The sequence below is a fragment of the Myotis davidii genome, unplaced genomic scaffold, assembly GCF_000327345.1.
Source record: "Myotis davidii unplaced genomic scaffold, ASM32734v1 scaffold123, whole genome shotgun sequence".
NCBI classification, from domain to species: Eukaryota; Metazoa; Chordata; class Mammalia; order Chiroptera; family Vespertilionidae; genus Myotis; species Myotis davidii.
Genome location: NW_006295391.1, coordinates 328,425 through 345,244, shown reverse-complemented (window position 1 = coordinate 345,244; position 16,820 = coordinate 328,425). Strand labels below are relative to the sequence as shown.

General features: G+C 39.2%; 1 protein-coding gene across 1 annotated transcript in view; it reads right to left on the bottom strand.

The window, feature by feature from the left end:
* CCDC39 (coiled-coil domain containing 39) overlaps positions 1 to 16,411 on the bottom strand; it is a 51,308-nt gene extending 34,897 nt beyond the window's left edge. The window contains exons 1-7 of the mRNA XM_006770017.1: positions 15,910 to 16,411; positions 10,839 to 10,958; positions 8,182 to 8,328; positions 6,907 to 7,065; positions 5,869 to 5,961; positions 5,645 to 5,773; positions 2,360 to 2,551 (exon numbers count right to left, since the gene is read on the bottom strand). Coding sequence (XP_006770080.1) covers positions 2,360 to 2,551; positions 5,645 to 5,773; positions 5,869 to 5,961; positions 6,907 to 7,065; positions 8,182 to 8,328; positions 10,839 to 10,958; positions 15,910 to 15,999 — 930 coding nt within the window. The 5' untranslated portion in view covers positions 16,000 to 16,411. The remainder of the gene's footprint in view (positions 1 to 2,359; positions 2,552 to 5,644; positions 5,774 to 5,868; positions 5,962 to 6,906; positions 7,066 to 8,181; positions 8,329 to 10,838; positions 10,959 to 15,909) is intronic.
* Between the last annotated feature and the right edge of the window lie 409 nt (positions 16,412 to 16,820).

Below are 16,820 nucleotides of genomic sequence, written 5' to 3'. Positions count from 1 at the left end.
CAGTGGGGTCCCTCGGCCTGGCCTGCGGGGATTGGGCTGAATCCATGCACTGGGCCTCCAACATCCCCTGAGGGGTGATCCAATGCCAGAGGGCACAGGCCAGGCCGAGGGACCCCACTGGTGCACGAACCCATGCACCGGGAGATATAAAAAAAGAATAAAATGGCAATAAATATATATCTATCAACAATTGAACCTAAAAACAAAATAAACAAACAAGAAATCTAATGAACAAAATAAATTGAGGAATAAAATAGAATCAGAGGCATGGCAACATAACATACTGATAAAATAGAATCAGAGGCATGGTAACATGGAACATACTGACAAATCTCAGAGGAAAGGGATGAGGTGGGTGTGGGGAGAAAATAACCAAGGATCTTATATGCATATATGCATTACCTATGGACACAGAAAATAGGGTGGCAAAGGCCTAGGGTGGGGCAGGAACCAGGTGGAGGGGGGCAATGGGGGAAGGATGGGGGACACTTGTAATACTCTCCACAAGATCGATTCTTTAAAAATGGTTAAGATGGTAAATTGTATGTTACATGTATCTTATCACAATAAAAAATTGGAGAAAAGAAATGAATGAATGAATGATATGTGCTACAACATGGATGAACCTTGAAAATATTATGTAAATAAAAGAATCCAGCCCAGCTAACATGGCTCAGTGGTTGAACGTTGACCTATGAACCAGGAAGTCACGGTTCAATTCCTGGTCAGAGCACATGCCCAAGTTGCAGCCTCTATCCCCAGTGTGGGGTATGCAGGAGGCAGCCAATCAATGATTCTCTCTCATCATTGATGATTCTATCTCTCTCCTTTTCCCTTCCTCTCTGAAATCAATACAAATATCTATTTTTTAAAAAGAATCCCAGACACAAAAGGTTCCATACTATACGATTTCATTTATATGAAATATCCAAAAGGAGCAAATCCATAGAGAAACAAAGTAGATTAGTAGTTGCCAGGAGCTGGTTGGAGGGGAAAAGAAAGTGATTGCTAATGGGTATGGGGGTGCCTTTTAAAGTGACAAAAATATTGTAAAATTAGATTGTGGTGGTGTGTGCACAATTCTGTGAATACACTAAAAATTATGGTTTGTGGATTATATCTCAATAAATAAATTATGAATGAAGAAATCCCTGCATTTTTTTAAATTTTTTATTATTGTTATTTTTTCTTTATTGATTAAGATATTACATATGTGTCCTAATCCCCCCTTCCCGCCTCCCCACAACACCCCACTCATGCCCTCACCCCCCTGGTGTCTGTGTCCATTGGTTAGGCTTATATGCATGCATACAAGTCCTTTGGTTGATCTCCCCCCTTACCCCCACCCTCCCCTACCTTCCCTCTGAAGTTTGACGGACTGATCAATGCTTCTCTGTCTCTGGATCTGTTTTTGTTTATCAGTTTATGTTGTTCATTATATTCCACAAATGAGTGAGATCATGTGATATTTATCTTTTCTGACTGGCTTATTTCGCCTGCATTCTTTTCTGTAATTGGTTTAAATTTTAAAATGTTTAAAAATAAGTTATTAGCAGTGGCATTTAACTTAGGCAAGAAATTCATTTATTTTACTTTTTTAGGATCTTCTGTAATTATTCTCTTTAGGCAAAAGAAAAACTTTCATTTTCATCAGAAATAAAAAGCATAATACCTTATAGAATAAAATGCTCTACACTATTCCAAATTCCCATCTAAACAATGTTAACTTCACATACTATGGTCTTAAGATATAAATTTCATAAAGAACTCTTTATTGCTAACTAGGGGAATTGCTACCTCTCCTTATGGAATAACCTAGTTAGCATGAACGCTGCAAAAGAAGAACAAAACAGAAATTTTCTCCTCTCTTAATCTGTTTCATGGTATTTGACCACTACATTTTTCCACTACCAGACTGAAATTTATTCCTTAACAAGGTGAGGAACTGAACTTAAACAGGTAACCCCACCATATACGTAGCAATGGAAAGATACTTCAAGTTATCACTAAGGTTAATATTCACCTTCACATTTTCCTATTTGCCGGTTATCATATAATTATGATTTCCAAGCGAGACCCTTTGGGAGCCTTTTGCCTGAGGTCACTAACAAAACATGTGTGACAGGTAGTTGGGCATTGCACAACTCCAGGGGGAGCCCTTAACATCACCTGTGATGCCAATGGCACCCCCTGATGCCTTCCCCAACCAGGGCTCAACTCAGAGTATCCTGAAAGTCCCACAACATGAAAGGATGAAAAAAATAAAATAAGGCAGTACCTTAATCAAAGGAAAGGCTTTGTGCTTACTTTTATAGCAGTTTCCCATAAACACACAAACCAGTCTTTTTAGTTGCCATACCTCATCCTTCAGCTGATTTTTATGAACTTCATGCTGCTGGTATTCTTTTCTACATTTTGAAACTTTACGATCAGCAACAGAAATTTTTTTCTCATACTCTGTGTTATTTCCAATCTCACTTTCCAAAAACTTGATCTTTTCCTTAACCAAATTTTCTTTTTCTCTTGTTTCCTGTTTTATCTTTGCTAATGTCTAGGATTAAAAAAAAAAAAGTAAATATATGTTTAATATGATGATCAAAATAATGATCAAAATTTAGTTTTTATTTTTCTATTATTATATTTAGTATTTATTTTATCAAAACTTAAGAGAATGTTTTTTAAGAGAGACTATATTTATATGAACTAAAACAAAATATTAATATGCTACACACCAAAAATAGTAAGCTTATATTTTTAAAGGTCTCTATATTTTCTTTCATCTACTTGGTACTTTGCTAAAGAGATGAGGAAAATATCAATCTTTTATGAATGAAAAGTGACATTTAAAAAATATAAGCGTTATATATTTTTAACATAGAAAGTTTAATTTCAATGAAATTTTCCAAATATTTCATAGGACCAGTTTGTTTTTCATCTTTTGAGAATAGCATTTTAGTTATTGGCTTCAATAGGAATTCCTTCACTCAGGCTTTTTTATGGTCTTGACTATACAAAATTAACAGAATATGGGAAGTAGTAGCTGAGATGTGGACAGCGCATTATGAGAACAAAGAGAATAAGGTCTACCCAAGAGGAGTCATTAAAAGGCATATCTAACAGGCTTAATTTAAGTCGGCCTAAAAAGACAAATGGAGATACATAAAAACTCAGTGTAGTAAAAGCACGTGTGTGGGGTGGGGTGGGGTGGGGACAGAGATAGAATAGGGATATATTAAGAAGGGGTGGGTACAGATGAAAGGGATGAGGTTGGAAAAGTAGAGGTTGAGGCTGAACTGTGGAGAAATCCTATTTTTCAATTGTTATGTCAAAGAGGATCAACTTTTAAGCAATATGGAACAAAAGTGATTGTAGAGCTGGGGAATAAAAAGACCATATATGTTTTTTACAAGTGATTATTACTGCAATATGTTGGGTGAATTGAAGGGTGAAGAAAAATTTACCCTAAAATACATTTCTTGCAAGTTTTCTAAAATGGGGCCCCACCAAACAACTAATCCCAGGAGATGGGTGTGGGGAAGGCATGTGGTTTGAAATTAGTAAGTTTTAGAAATGCTACATGTAATATTATACATATTAGCATATTAAATGGATATATATATCTGAGATGCACTGCATTTAAAAAAACATTTTTAATTTGCTTAATCTAGTATTCCTCTATGTTCTCTATGATAAGTAACATTCTATAACTGTAGCAGTCTATATATCTACTGTGTTCATTCAACCAAAAGACAGGTCAAAACTTCTTAGGTTTATATATGGCAAATGATCATTCTGGAATTTCCTGCTTTCTACTGATTTTTCTACTACTTAATCAGGTGCTTTAATTCTACTTCACTGTTCACATTTAACAGTGCTATCTATTCACAGGTAAGTTTTCATATAGGTAATGCTTATAAGTAATATCTCAAAATGTTTATACTGAAATAAAAGCATAATGGGAAAATATTTATAAATAATGAAAAGTTTCTTTTAAGAAGACAATTCCAGGATCCTATGATCTGACTCCTGCCAAGAAGACTCTGAGAAGGCAGAAATTGTTTTGGAGGGAAAAAAAACAACACAAAAGGGTCCAATGTCATATTTAACTTTCTAGTGGTGTGAACCGGCTCTCACTGGCTCACCACAGCTGACTTGCACATCTCTTCTCAACGTTGTGTCCAGTGAAGTCCTGTTGGTACGGAAACAGTTTCACCACAGAAATCAGAAATGACACAGATCGGAGCCAGTTGTTAAACACTTAGAAGCATACCTCTACCTGGGAGCCATTTCTTAGCAACCTCCCCAACCTCCTACAATACAGACAGCCAGGAGCTATCAGCCTGTAAGGAACCACTGTGAGTATGACAAGTTGTATATTCTGCCAAATCAGCAGGCTCTCCCTTCAACTGTGGGGTTGTATGAAATTCGATTGTGGATCTGCAGTCTTAGATTGGGCACACTTTATTTATACAGAGGAAGTAGGTCAAGACTTGGTATTTGAAAGCACTGGAAAGTCAATAAAGAGAAAACAACATCAGCATTAACAATGAAAAGGAACTCAGTTAAGACTGGCTCTCCCTTGTCCCTCCTGGGGAGGCCTAGGCCATTTTGTACTCAATCTGTGTGGCATTCCTCCCTTCGGAGCTTCTACCACTTCTACCCCATCACTGGTGCCTCAGCTTCAAAAGTGAAACTTTATTGGAGTCCTGGTTTTTTTCCTGACTCTCCCTTCCTGTCTCTGGGATCCCCATGAAGCTCATTTCCCTGCACCTAACTGTGTGTACAGATAGCACACATGTTAAATCCAAGGCACCACAAACAACCGTGTGTAAGTAGGGCATTGATTTTACTGCAATAACATTATCTAACTTTCTCTTGTTCCACATTTCAGAGATGGCAGGATCTAGTCTTTGTCATTATACTACCACTAGTGACCTGGTGCACGGATCTGTGCATATTGAAAGGAAATTAATTAGAAGGTGGCGGTGGGATGGGACTGGGCAAGACAGGCTGGACACGCCCTGGAGCCAACCTCCCAGTGGTTTCTCCCTGGCATCTGTGGAATGAGTGGTGACCCTCCAGAAGGCAGGGTCCCTTGGCTTGACCTGCAGGGATCAGCTGAAACCAGCTCCCTGACATCCCCCGAGGAGTCCTGGAGTTGCTGTTGTACAGGGTGTGGAACGCAAACACAAGCGTGTAGTAAACCAGACTCAGGGCTAACAGTTCCCCAGCAACAACATAACCCACGGCCTAAGGTGGAATGGCACGGCCCCACAAGGAATTGGCTCCCTCCTCTCTGGTTTTGGGGTGCGTCACCAAAGAACTGCCGCTGCCAAGTCACCGCAGCTTGGCAGCTCCTACTTTGAGTGTCTGCCCCCGGTGGTAAGTGTGCACCATAGTGACTGGTTGGATGGGTGGAGGGACACTTAGCATATTAACCTTTTATATATATAGACAAGTAATATACATAAAATCACATTTCTAAATGAATGGAGTCAGCTTTGAAAAACATTTACCAAAATTAATGAATCTCCTACGAAAGTGACTTTCAAATAACATTGTGTTTTACAGTTGAAATTAATGAGTTAAACACAAAAGAGAATAAATATAGCTGAGCATTGCAAGGACCAAACAACTACTTTACCAAGGCACAGTTATCAATGTCTCGATCTCTCTTCTTCATCTGTTCTATTGTGCTTTCCCACTGTTTAATGAGTTCTTGTCTCTCATTATGAATCCTACGAAAATCTTGCGCTGCTTTATCCAATTCTAACTGTCAAATAGAGAGCAATAACATTTCTTGAATGTAAGCACTTTTGCAAACATCACTTAGACAATTAAGAAATAAAAAATCTTCACTGAACCAACCTGTGCACTTAGAGTCTCTGTAGTTTCATTGTCAAGTACCTTTCTTTTCTGATTACCTTCCAAAGTCAGCCTTTCTAATTGCAGGGTCAGTGCCTATGTAATTACATGCAAAAATAGGTATGATTATCATTGGATTAACTTAAAACTATTAGCGTATCTCATATTAAGTTTTATTATATTACTAGAGGCCCAGTGCATGGATTCATGCATAGGTGGGGTCCCTTGGCCTGGCCTGCAGGGATTGGGCCGAAACTGGCTCTCCAACATCCCCCGAGGAGTCCCGGATTGCGAGGGTGGTTCTTGGGTGACACACCCTTCAATTGGGCTCCCTCCTCTCTGGTTCTGGGCGCATCACCTGAGATCCAAAGCTGCCAAGTCACTGCAGCTTGGCAGCTCCTGCGTTGAGCATCTGCCCACTAGTGGTCAGTGCACATCATAGCTACCGGTCAGACGGTTGGACGATTGCTTAGGCATACACACACACACACACACTCACACAATATATATATATATTTGATATCCAAAACAAATATATATATATATATTTACATATATATACATGTAAATGTATATATTCTTAATCTTTTAACCTCTAGGGCTGTAATGACAACTCAATTGTTTTTTAAAAGACTTTTAATACATTTTAAAGTATGTTAGAAAAAATATGAACAATTTTCCATTTAAAATAATGCATTTGGTATTAAGTCTATTAGAAAATAGCATGTTTCATTATACTAAAGCATTATCATATTTCATTATAAGTAGATTTTAAATAATAATTATAATAATATATTAAATAATCAAAGCACTAATGTCTTAAATCAGCAAAAACTATATGTAATGACAAAACTTTATAGGTATTTGAATATACTCATTTTTCTAGAGAAAGGATACTTGGCATTATTAGATTCTGGAAGGAAACTGACCCCAAAAATGTTTAAGAAGTGCTGCTTTAAAATTCTAAGTCCAATTTAGATAAAAAGGTTGACACACTACAGAATCAGAGAAAGCCTGACATTACAATTTCTAATTTCTCACCCTAATTTTATTATCATCTTGTTGTGCATACTTCTGGAGAGTGAGGGCATCACTATCTTTGTGAGCTGATTCTTCTAACCAGGCCTCCAATGCCTGCTGGTCCCAGTTCATTTGACGTTTCAAATCATCCAATTTTTGAGTAAGTTTAAATATCTGATTCTAACATCCAAAGAGAGAGGACAGGGTGAGATTAAAAAAACATTATTTACAATATAAACTAAAATAAAACATAGCATTACATACTATACAGAACATATAATAAAGAAAAAAAGGAATCCTGTCCCTGACCTCTAGATGAATACTAGTATAATATACCATATTTAATTATGTAACTATAATACTTGTATTTTAATTTTTTAGTTGTAAAACAGAGGAGAAATTATTATGCATAGTTGAGAACAGTAGTTACTTTAAAAGATGTTAGGGGAGTTCCCCAAAGCAATCTCATTAGTCATTCCATCATAGCCACCTCAAGAGAATGTGCAATCTTAGGAAAAACAATGAGCTTGATATGCTAACTCAAGCCCAAGACAAGTCCCCTTCAACCCCATTTCCAGCCAAATTGCTGCCTCTAAGAAGCCTCTTACACAGAAATTATGAAAGCACTTCTAATTGAAATAAATACAGCAGTTAAGAAAATAAAAATGTTTCTGTACATATATTCATTTACCAAATATAGATTCATAAAAGAAAACTGATGAATATACAGACACAAATATAATAAAATATGTATGTGTGTATGTATACGTACACATATATACGTGTGTGCATTTCCATATGCATATACATATGTAAAGAGAAGAGTTGAATTTGGAAAAAGTGCCCACATCAAGTAACTAAAAACTAAGAAAAAGAAAAAAATATGTACAGTAGCTTAATATTGGTCATAAGTTGACAAGTTAATACAAAAGGTAAAATCAATAAAGAATAAAACTCAAAATTAAAAGTGATATTTTAAAATGTGGCTTTTAAAAATGTAGCACTTATGAATAAATTATGCCTAGCATTGTATAACAGGCAATCAACATGGTGGTTTGCATATAGTAAGGTTCAATGAGTATTCGGTAAATGAACATTGGGAAAATAAATGTAACATTCTATCATTGTTTCATTCAAATCACAGCTCCATGTGCCTTCCATTGTCCAAGAAAACAATGTAAGAAAATGTTAGGAAACTAATGAACGCCTTTCCCATACAGAAAAAAAGTCAGTGTTTGTTTGGTGAGGGAAGCAGGAACAATGGCACAAAATTTTAAGTAACATTTCAACACATACTTCCTTATCGCTTTTCTTTTCCCGTATTAAAGTGATGTCATTTTCCAGTCTTCGGATTTCATTTTTCACTCGACTCAGCTCTCTTTCTGCAATGGTCTTAAAATGCTCTTCACTTTCAATCTCATGTTCCCTGGCTTTGCAAAGAGACTATAGAAAAACATACAAGATAGACTTTTTACATTTCAGTATTAAAAATATTTATAATAATCCATTAGACAAAAACATAACAAAGTTCCCACAAAATGCCTATATTAAGTATCATTAATTCCACTTCTCTTAAACCTATACCACATTAGACTTTGTGATTCAGTGTAGACAGTGTTGTTTACTATTTATAAGAGAATTAATTCATAGAATGTGTTAGGAGAAAAATACTGTTGTCAGTCATTTTCAGATACTAGGTTGGGCTAGGGAATTTGCAGAAAACCAAACTTTATATGGTTATACTTTAAAAGATCTAACTAATAATTTAACCTTAGTTTACTGTAAAAAATTTAATTAATTAATTAATTAAAAATTTAATAAAAATATACATCATTACTTAACTAAAAATAAGAAATAAAACTGACTAAAAATACTTGGGAAATGGGATAGTTATATGAATTGATCACATAAATTAGCAGAGATAACTTTTAAATAATTATGTAAACATTGGTTATAAATATTTCCTAGACTATATTAATAAACGAACATGCCTTTGTTATGCTTCACTTAATAAAATAGTACTTGTTGACTACTGATTTTACATTGCTTTAAAGTTATCACCATTGGTATTATTTTTACATTGTTAAAGCTGTTACTGTTGTAGGAAGTTTACTACTTTCGTCTCATCTTAGTTGAGGTTTGACTATAATAAAATATATCCACAAAGAGTCTCTCTCAGATCCCCAACTCAGTGGTTTAATAACTTGAGGAAAAGATGTTGTTCCTAACCATTTATTAATTACTCAATCATATCAGAATTCAAAAATATGAAGTATTGTTTTTAGAAGTTCATTAACTTTTTTTAAATATATATTTTTATGATTTTTTTACAGAGAGGAAGGGAGAGAGATAGAAAGTTAGAAACATCGAGTCAGCTGCTTCTTGCACACTCCCTACTGGGGTTGTGTCAGCAACCAAGGTACATGCCCTTGCCCAGAATCGAACCTGGGACCCTTCAGTCTATAGGCCGACGTTCTATCCACTGAGCCAAACCAGTTAGGGCTTATTAACATTTTAACTTTCTTCTCATAAGACTGTTAAAGCATGAAATAGGAAGATGGCGGCGGATTAAGTGGAAGCTACACTGACACCCTCCCAGGACCAAACTGGAATTACAACTAAAATATAGAAAAATCATCCTGAATAATCAACTGAAGACAAGCTGGAGAGAATGGGGATAACAATGACTTGAAAGTGGAGACAGCATAGAGACTGGTAGAAAGTGCGGTGTCAGGAGAAGGCTGCCAGACTCCCCCAGACAACAGCTGAAGTCCCAGAGGATATCTCAGCTGTGGGGGGTTCCTATTGAGAACTCTGTGGTCTAAATCCCAAGTTGGGTTCCTCAGCCCAGAGCACCAGAACTGAAAAAGCTGCCCACATAACATCTGGCTGTGAAAAGCAGCGGGGTTTCTGTCTACCAGGGTGAGAAGGTTGGAAATGCAGGCACCCGCTTAAAAGGCCGATGGACAAAATTTTGTGTGTAGTCACTGGTCTTGGGCTCCAGCAGAGGGAGGGCAGAGGGGACTGGAGCTGTGTGAGCAAACTCCAGGGCAGGGGGCTCTGGGGATAGAGCTCAGAGACCAGTCGCCTGGATTCCTGGGTCGTTCCCCCAGACTGTAGAGGACATCTTTCTCAAGTTTGCAAAAAGCATGAAATAGTTACTTATCTATATTAATTACAAACTGGCATTTAAAACACGACTTTGTTCATTTTTAAGAATTACATTATTTCAAAGAAATGCAGATGTACTTTTAAAAACAGAGTTTGACATGGAAGTTAGTCAACACTCCAGTGCTGATTTGCTGAGCTAATTTTCTGGGCTTCATCAGGGAATGAGGTTCTACACATGAGTAGACTGTCCATAAAACAGATGCTTTGATTAGTCACCCTAAGCTTCAATTTGTATTATTTTATTACGTTTTCTAAAATGCAGTATACTGTCCCCAGTTATCCTAAATATAATTTAACGATTATCTCAGGATGTCATTATAAATTTCAGTTCTTAAACTCGGCTAAAAGACTATGCCTAAGGGCTACTGAAGTGTTAGAACTATTTGCTTCCACTCAAAATGGTCCCAGTGGGTAGTGCTGAATAATTAAAAGTAGACAGAAACTCTCTTATGTATTATATTAAGTCTATTTCTGCTTAAAGTCATTATTTCTCACTGCATCACTGTACTTTCTCATGCAATCTGCTGCCTAATATTATATTAGACTGAATCATGATTTATTCTTTCAAATGAATTAATTATTCCTTGAACTTGGTGGCAGTAGTGAGTTCCTCAAAGACTTTTTTCTGCCTACTTTCAAATTCAAGGCTATGTTCACTATAGATTAGTTATGCTAAATTTTCCTATTATGTCTATAAAATAACATCACAGATATAAATGCAATGGGAAATGTTCCATAACTACACATGATATAATCAACATGAATTTCAACATTATATATACCTGTGTATATAAGAACTCTTGTCTAACATTTTTTAAATGAGAAGCTATAGCATTAATTCGTTCTTCGTAGACACGTAGTTGATTTTGCAAGTATGACTTCTCATCCTGCAGCTTTGACAACTGTAAATAATAAACACGATGATTAGTCAAAGTCTACTAAGTTCTTACCATATTTAAGGATGTAAAATAAAGATTATTTACTTTTAGTTTTTAAAATATCAATTTGAACTTCAAAAATCTACTGCCCTTTCAATTATAAAATAGTGCTGTGTTTTAAAGATTATTGTGGGAAAATTAGCACCACATTAAAACAAAATAGAAATCTCTCTCAGATTTGCAACATTAGCAGGGTCCACAGCTACAGTGCGTTTTAAGTGGAAAAAAAATGAGATCCTATTCCATAATTAAAAGACAAGGTCCCAAATCAAATCATTTGTTATGTCCTAAGTAATAGTAAGTATGTATTTTTGGCTTTTTATTTCATTAACTAGAGGCCCAGTGCAAAGATTTGTGCACATTGAAAGGGAATTAATTAGAAGGTGGCTGGTGGGGCAGAACTGGGCGAGACAGGCCACACACGCCCTGGAGCCAACCTCCTGCGGTCCCTCCTTGGTTGGCCGCACCTGGGGCAGGGCCGGGCTCGAAGGGCATCTGCGGAGTGAGCAGGGTTCCTCTGGCAGGTGGGGTCCCTCAGCCTGGCCTGGGTGGATTGGGCCGAAACCAGCAGTCTGACATCCCCCAAGGGGTCCCAGAGTGCGAGAGGGCACTCTGCAAAGTGGCTGTCGTTTGGCAGCTCCTGAGTTGAGCATCTGCCCCGGTGGCCAGTGGGCACCATAGCTACTGGCCAGAGTTTCTGCCCACTGGTCGTCATTGCACGTCATAGCTACTGGTCAGGCTATTGAACAGTCGCTTAGCCTTTTATATATATATAGATTTCAATTTTTAATTCCCTCTTTTGTTTACTTTCTTGTTCTTTTCTTTTTACTTTATTAAAAGTTCTTAGTTTTGTGGGGGGGTTTTGTCTTACTGATTTTTATGGGCTGAATGTTTGTGTCACCCCCACATTCATGTGTTGAAGCCCCTAATCCTCAATGTGATGGTATCTGGAAGAGGGCCTTTGGGAGGTAAGTAGGTTTAAAGGAGGACATGATGGTGGGACACTCATGATGAGATTAGGGTCCTTATAATAGAGAAACCAGAGGGTCTCTCTGCTGTGTGAGAACACAGGAAGAAGGCAACCATCTAAAGCAGGCAGAGTGCTCTCACCAGAACCCAACCATGTGGACATCCTGATCTCGACTTCTAACCTTCAGAACTGAAAAATAAATGTCTGATTTTGTTTGTTTTTTTAATCATTCAGTCTATGGTATTTTGTTATAGCAACTCAGGCTGCCTAAGACACTGATTTAGAAGGCATTTAGGCTATACATTTTCTCTAAATAAGAGTTTTGCTGCTTCCCATGGATGTAGGTACCAAGCAGTTTCCTTTACAGTTTTCTAATTGGTGACTTTTCCCTTTCAACTTTTATTTGATTTAAGAGCCACCCAGCAATATATTTCTGAGAAACTTGCCTAAGTATTTAAAATGAATTTCTTAGTCAGCTCAGACGACCAAAATAAAATACCATAGGCTCGTGGCTTAAACTAAAGAAATTTCTTTCTCACAGTTCTGGAAGCTGGGAAGTCCAAGGTCAAGGTGAAATATCTTTTCCTAACTTGTAGCTGTCCACATTCTCCTGTGTCCTCACACTCAGCAGAGGGAGAGGGAGAGAGAAAGAGAGGGAGAGAGAGACTGAGAGAAATGGCTCTAGTCTCTCCCCTCATGGGCCCCACCCTCATGACATCATCTAAACCTAATTACCTCCTGAAAGCCCCACCTGCAAATACTATCACATTGAGGTTTAGGGCTTCAACATATGAATGGCTGTGGGGAAGGGGGGACACAAACATTCATTCTCTGACAATAGAAAATCATTTTTTAAATTAACACAAATTCTATTGGCTTATAATCAGAGAATGTGACCTATAAAATTTCTATCACTAATTTTTAAATTGTGGTAAACTGTACATAACACAAATTTTATCATTTTAACCATTTTTCAAAGTACATTAAGGAGTGGCAAATTTTTTTAATCTAGAATTTTCTACTCAGCCAAATCACCATCAAATATAAAAGCAAAGAAAAATATTTTTGACTTAGAATGTTTACCTCCCATACACCCTTCTTAGGAGAAATACAAGAAAGTATTTCATTAAAGAGAGAGAGAGAAAAATCCAAGAAAAAAGAAGATAGAGTGACAAAGCAGTAACGGGGGGAAAGGGAATTAAAAAGTTAACAATTGGGAAATAGGCCAGCAGAAAAATTGTCCATATTGAAAAGTATAGGACTCCCAAAGAAGGAGTGGGAGAAGAGAGAAATTATCTTGAAGATCTGATATAAACTTAAAGCAGGCAATGCAAGGAATCAAACTGGCAACTGAGGATGCAAGGAATTAAAAGCACAATACAGCCATGGCTAGTGAGGCTCAGTCTGTTGGAGTGTCGTCTCATGCACCAAAAGGTTGTGGTTTCAATTACGTAGGTTGCAGGTTCGATTGCCAGTCAGAGGGAGCACGGTGTTTCTCTCTCACATTGATATTCCTCTCTCTCTCTCTCTCTCTCTCTCTCTCTCACCCCCTCCCTCCCTTCCTCCTTTGCCCTATTTCTAAAATCAATAAGCATGTCCTTGTGTGAGGATTTAAAAAGTAATTAATTAATTAATAATAATAAAAATCCTATATAATAAAAACCTAACATGTTAAGTGTCTGACCATTTGTTCAACCATTTGACCAGTTGCTATGATGCGCACTGACCACCAGGGGGGCAGATGCTCCGACTGGTAGGTTAGCTTGCTGCTGAGGTCCAGCCGATCAGGACTGGGGAAGATGGGCCAGACACACCCTGGAGCTCTCCTGGGGTCCCTCCCTGGCCTGATCGTGCACCAGTGGGGTCCCTTGGCCTGGCTTGTGCCCTCTCACAATCCGGGACCCCTCTGGGGAATGTCTAGAGAGCCAGTTCGGCTTGATCCCCGCAGGCCAGGCCAAGGGACCCCACTGGTGCACAAAGCTGTGCACTGGGCCTCTAGTATGTACATAATATCCTGTGAGACAAATATTATGTCACTAATACCAAAAACTAACATTTGAATGGAACTTTAACCTCCATTAATGTCTTTAGAGCTGTGCAACTGATGGGGAAAATAAGACATTTGGGGGGGGCTAGCAATCTGAATCTGTGCCAGTAACCTAATATACATTCTTGATAACCTATATAAAAGTCACTGCATCTTTCTGCACAATCTGGTCTTGCAAGACCAGTTTACCTAAGTACAACTCCCATTTTACAGAGGCCATAAACCATGAACAACCTCCGGAGGGGGTTATCAGTGCTGGCACCAGGCCAGGCCTTTAGGTGTGGTTTCACGGCCCCCATCCCAACACATGGGGCTTTTTGCAAAGCCCGCGAAACGTCCGGAAGTCCTATCCCATATTTGGGGGACAAAGAAACCAAAGGGTATAAAGGGAAAGCTTCCTCCATATTGGTTTGCTCAGGATTTGGAGAGAAACAGTCTCCCCTGAGTGGCTGTACCAGTTCACGTGAAACATCTGAAAATAAATGGGTCTTTCCTGTGTCTCCAAGTACTCCTGTGTGTTCTTCAGTCACCTGGTAAATTCTGTAACCTAACAACCCTATGTGGTAATTATTTTACTTGTCTTTGGCTTACAGGAGAAGAAACTGGCTCAGGGCTGGTAAGTTTGATCTACACCTAGGGCTGGATACTTCTTCATATTGTGCCTGCATACCTAGTGCTAGATCTCTCGCATTCACTAATGTTGCCCTTCATTGAAAAGAAAAACAAAAACTGCAGCCATCTAAATGTAGGCGTGAGTAAATATGTCAGATTTTGAACGACAACAAGAAAAGTGAAGGATTTTCATTTTCATTTTTTCAGAGGAGGGAAAACCTTCTCTTCCATGCTCTAAGTAGTGTAAACATCATCAGTTCTTGGATCCTCTTCCACACAACACATAGGACTTTTCACTGGCTGCTGAAGGTTTTTTTGTTTCCTGAGCGAGGTGCAACTTTATTTTGAACAACTACTATGCATTGGTTGCAAGTTGATGTAAAATACTCCTTACAACTTACAGTATCTTACATCATTCTGTGACAACTAAAGTCTCAACTTGAAAAGCTGCACATTTTGCATTCTTACTAGAACGCCCCTCTTAACTTTTATTCGAGTCAACCATCATCGGCAGAACTCACGGAGAAATGTCAACCAGGGCGTGTTTCGTTAACGGTTGCTATGCAAACCATAGAAGTCCCTTTGCAAAACACGCTTAATTCCGAGGAAGGAGAAAGTGTTGGCGGGAACCAGCCTTTCCTCTCCTGCCAAAGAGTCTGGAAATGAGCGCTTGGCCGGGGAGGGGAGGAAGGAGTGAAGAATCGGACTTTGTAGTTCTGCACATCAATTATTGTTTCAATATATTTTTTTACTGCTTAGCACAGTGGTTCTCAACCGTCCTAATGCCGCGACCCTTTAATACAGTTCCTCATGTTGTGGTGACCCCCAACCATAAAATTATTTTCGTTGCTACTTCATAACTGTAATTTTGCTACTGTTATGAATCATAATGTAAATATCTGATATGCAGGATGTATTTCCATTGTTACAAATTGAACATAATTAAAGCATAGTGATTAACCACAAAAACAATATGTAATTATATACGTGTTTTCCCATGGTCTTAGGCGACCCCTGTGAAAGGGTCGTTCGACCCCCAAAGGGGTCGCGACCCACAGGTTGAGAATCGCTTGGCCTTAGCAAGTACTGAAAAGGGCGGAAGGTGTGGGAGAAAGGAGAGATGAAGTGGAGCGTTAGACCAAGAAAAGATGGAATTCAGGAAGGAAAGGAGAGAAACAAAAGGATTGGGATATTCCTGCCTACCAGAAAACTCATCACACACCCCGCCTCCCCCACCAATAAAAAGATACCCCCTCCTTCCGCAGCCTTCTTCACCTGATGCTCACCTGATCTTCCAGTATCTTGTTCTCCTGGTTCGCCACAGGGATGGCGAAGCCATCGTCCCAGTGCAGCCCTGACAGAAAGTCGCTACTCATGATGGCAAAGGGAACCCTGTGGAGAAAAGGCCCAGGACCAGCACCCGAGGTTCCCACGAAGCTTCGGTGTAATTGCCTCCGGAGCGCTAGCAACCGTCCCGCGCCCTTAGTTACCAAACAGGAAGCGCTCGGCCAGGAGGCGGAACTTCCGGTTGCGCAACTCTTTCCTTCTTAAACGCCCAGGGAAACGAGGAATCTTACACCTGCCAGGGTTCGCTGGGGTTGCCAGGCGCCGGCGTAACTTCCCCTCCAAGTGCGGCCCGGGCGGCCCCACCCCCGGACGGCCCCCCGGCGCCCCCGGAGACTAAATCGGTGGCGCCTGCAGTGACCGGAGGAACCCGGGTGCGAGAGGGGCGCTGAGCTACGCGACCGCCTGAGCGCCCGCGGAAGAGGAGAGCGAATGAAAATAAAAACCCGGGCTCCCTTCGCGTGCGGTGGTGGTGACTTTCATCCGTAGATGGAATCTTGTAGGCTGATGTGCCTTTGTAGTTTGAAGCAGAATTCTGTCCCTAAAACCACTGCGGGATGTGGCGATCCTCGTCTGGTTTAATGGAATGGTCTTCCTCCCCTTCGCACCTGCCCCACGGTAGCGTCCTGAGCACCAAAGTAGATGCACAGATTTTGGTGGTCCCTCCCGCGCCTCTCTACACCTTTGTTTTTCTTTGCATCTCCATTTGCCAGCATTTACAAATCTTTCATTTCACATAAAAATCTGTATTTCTTCCTACCCTCGAAAAAGGCTAGGGAACTCTGAGCCCACATGATGGGCTGAAGAGGCGCCCCTTTAAATTGCAAGCACAATTGGAATGACCTGTTTGGCA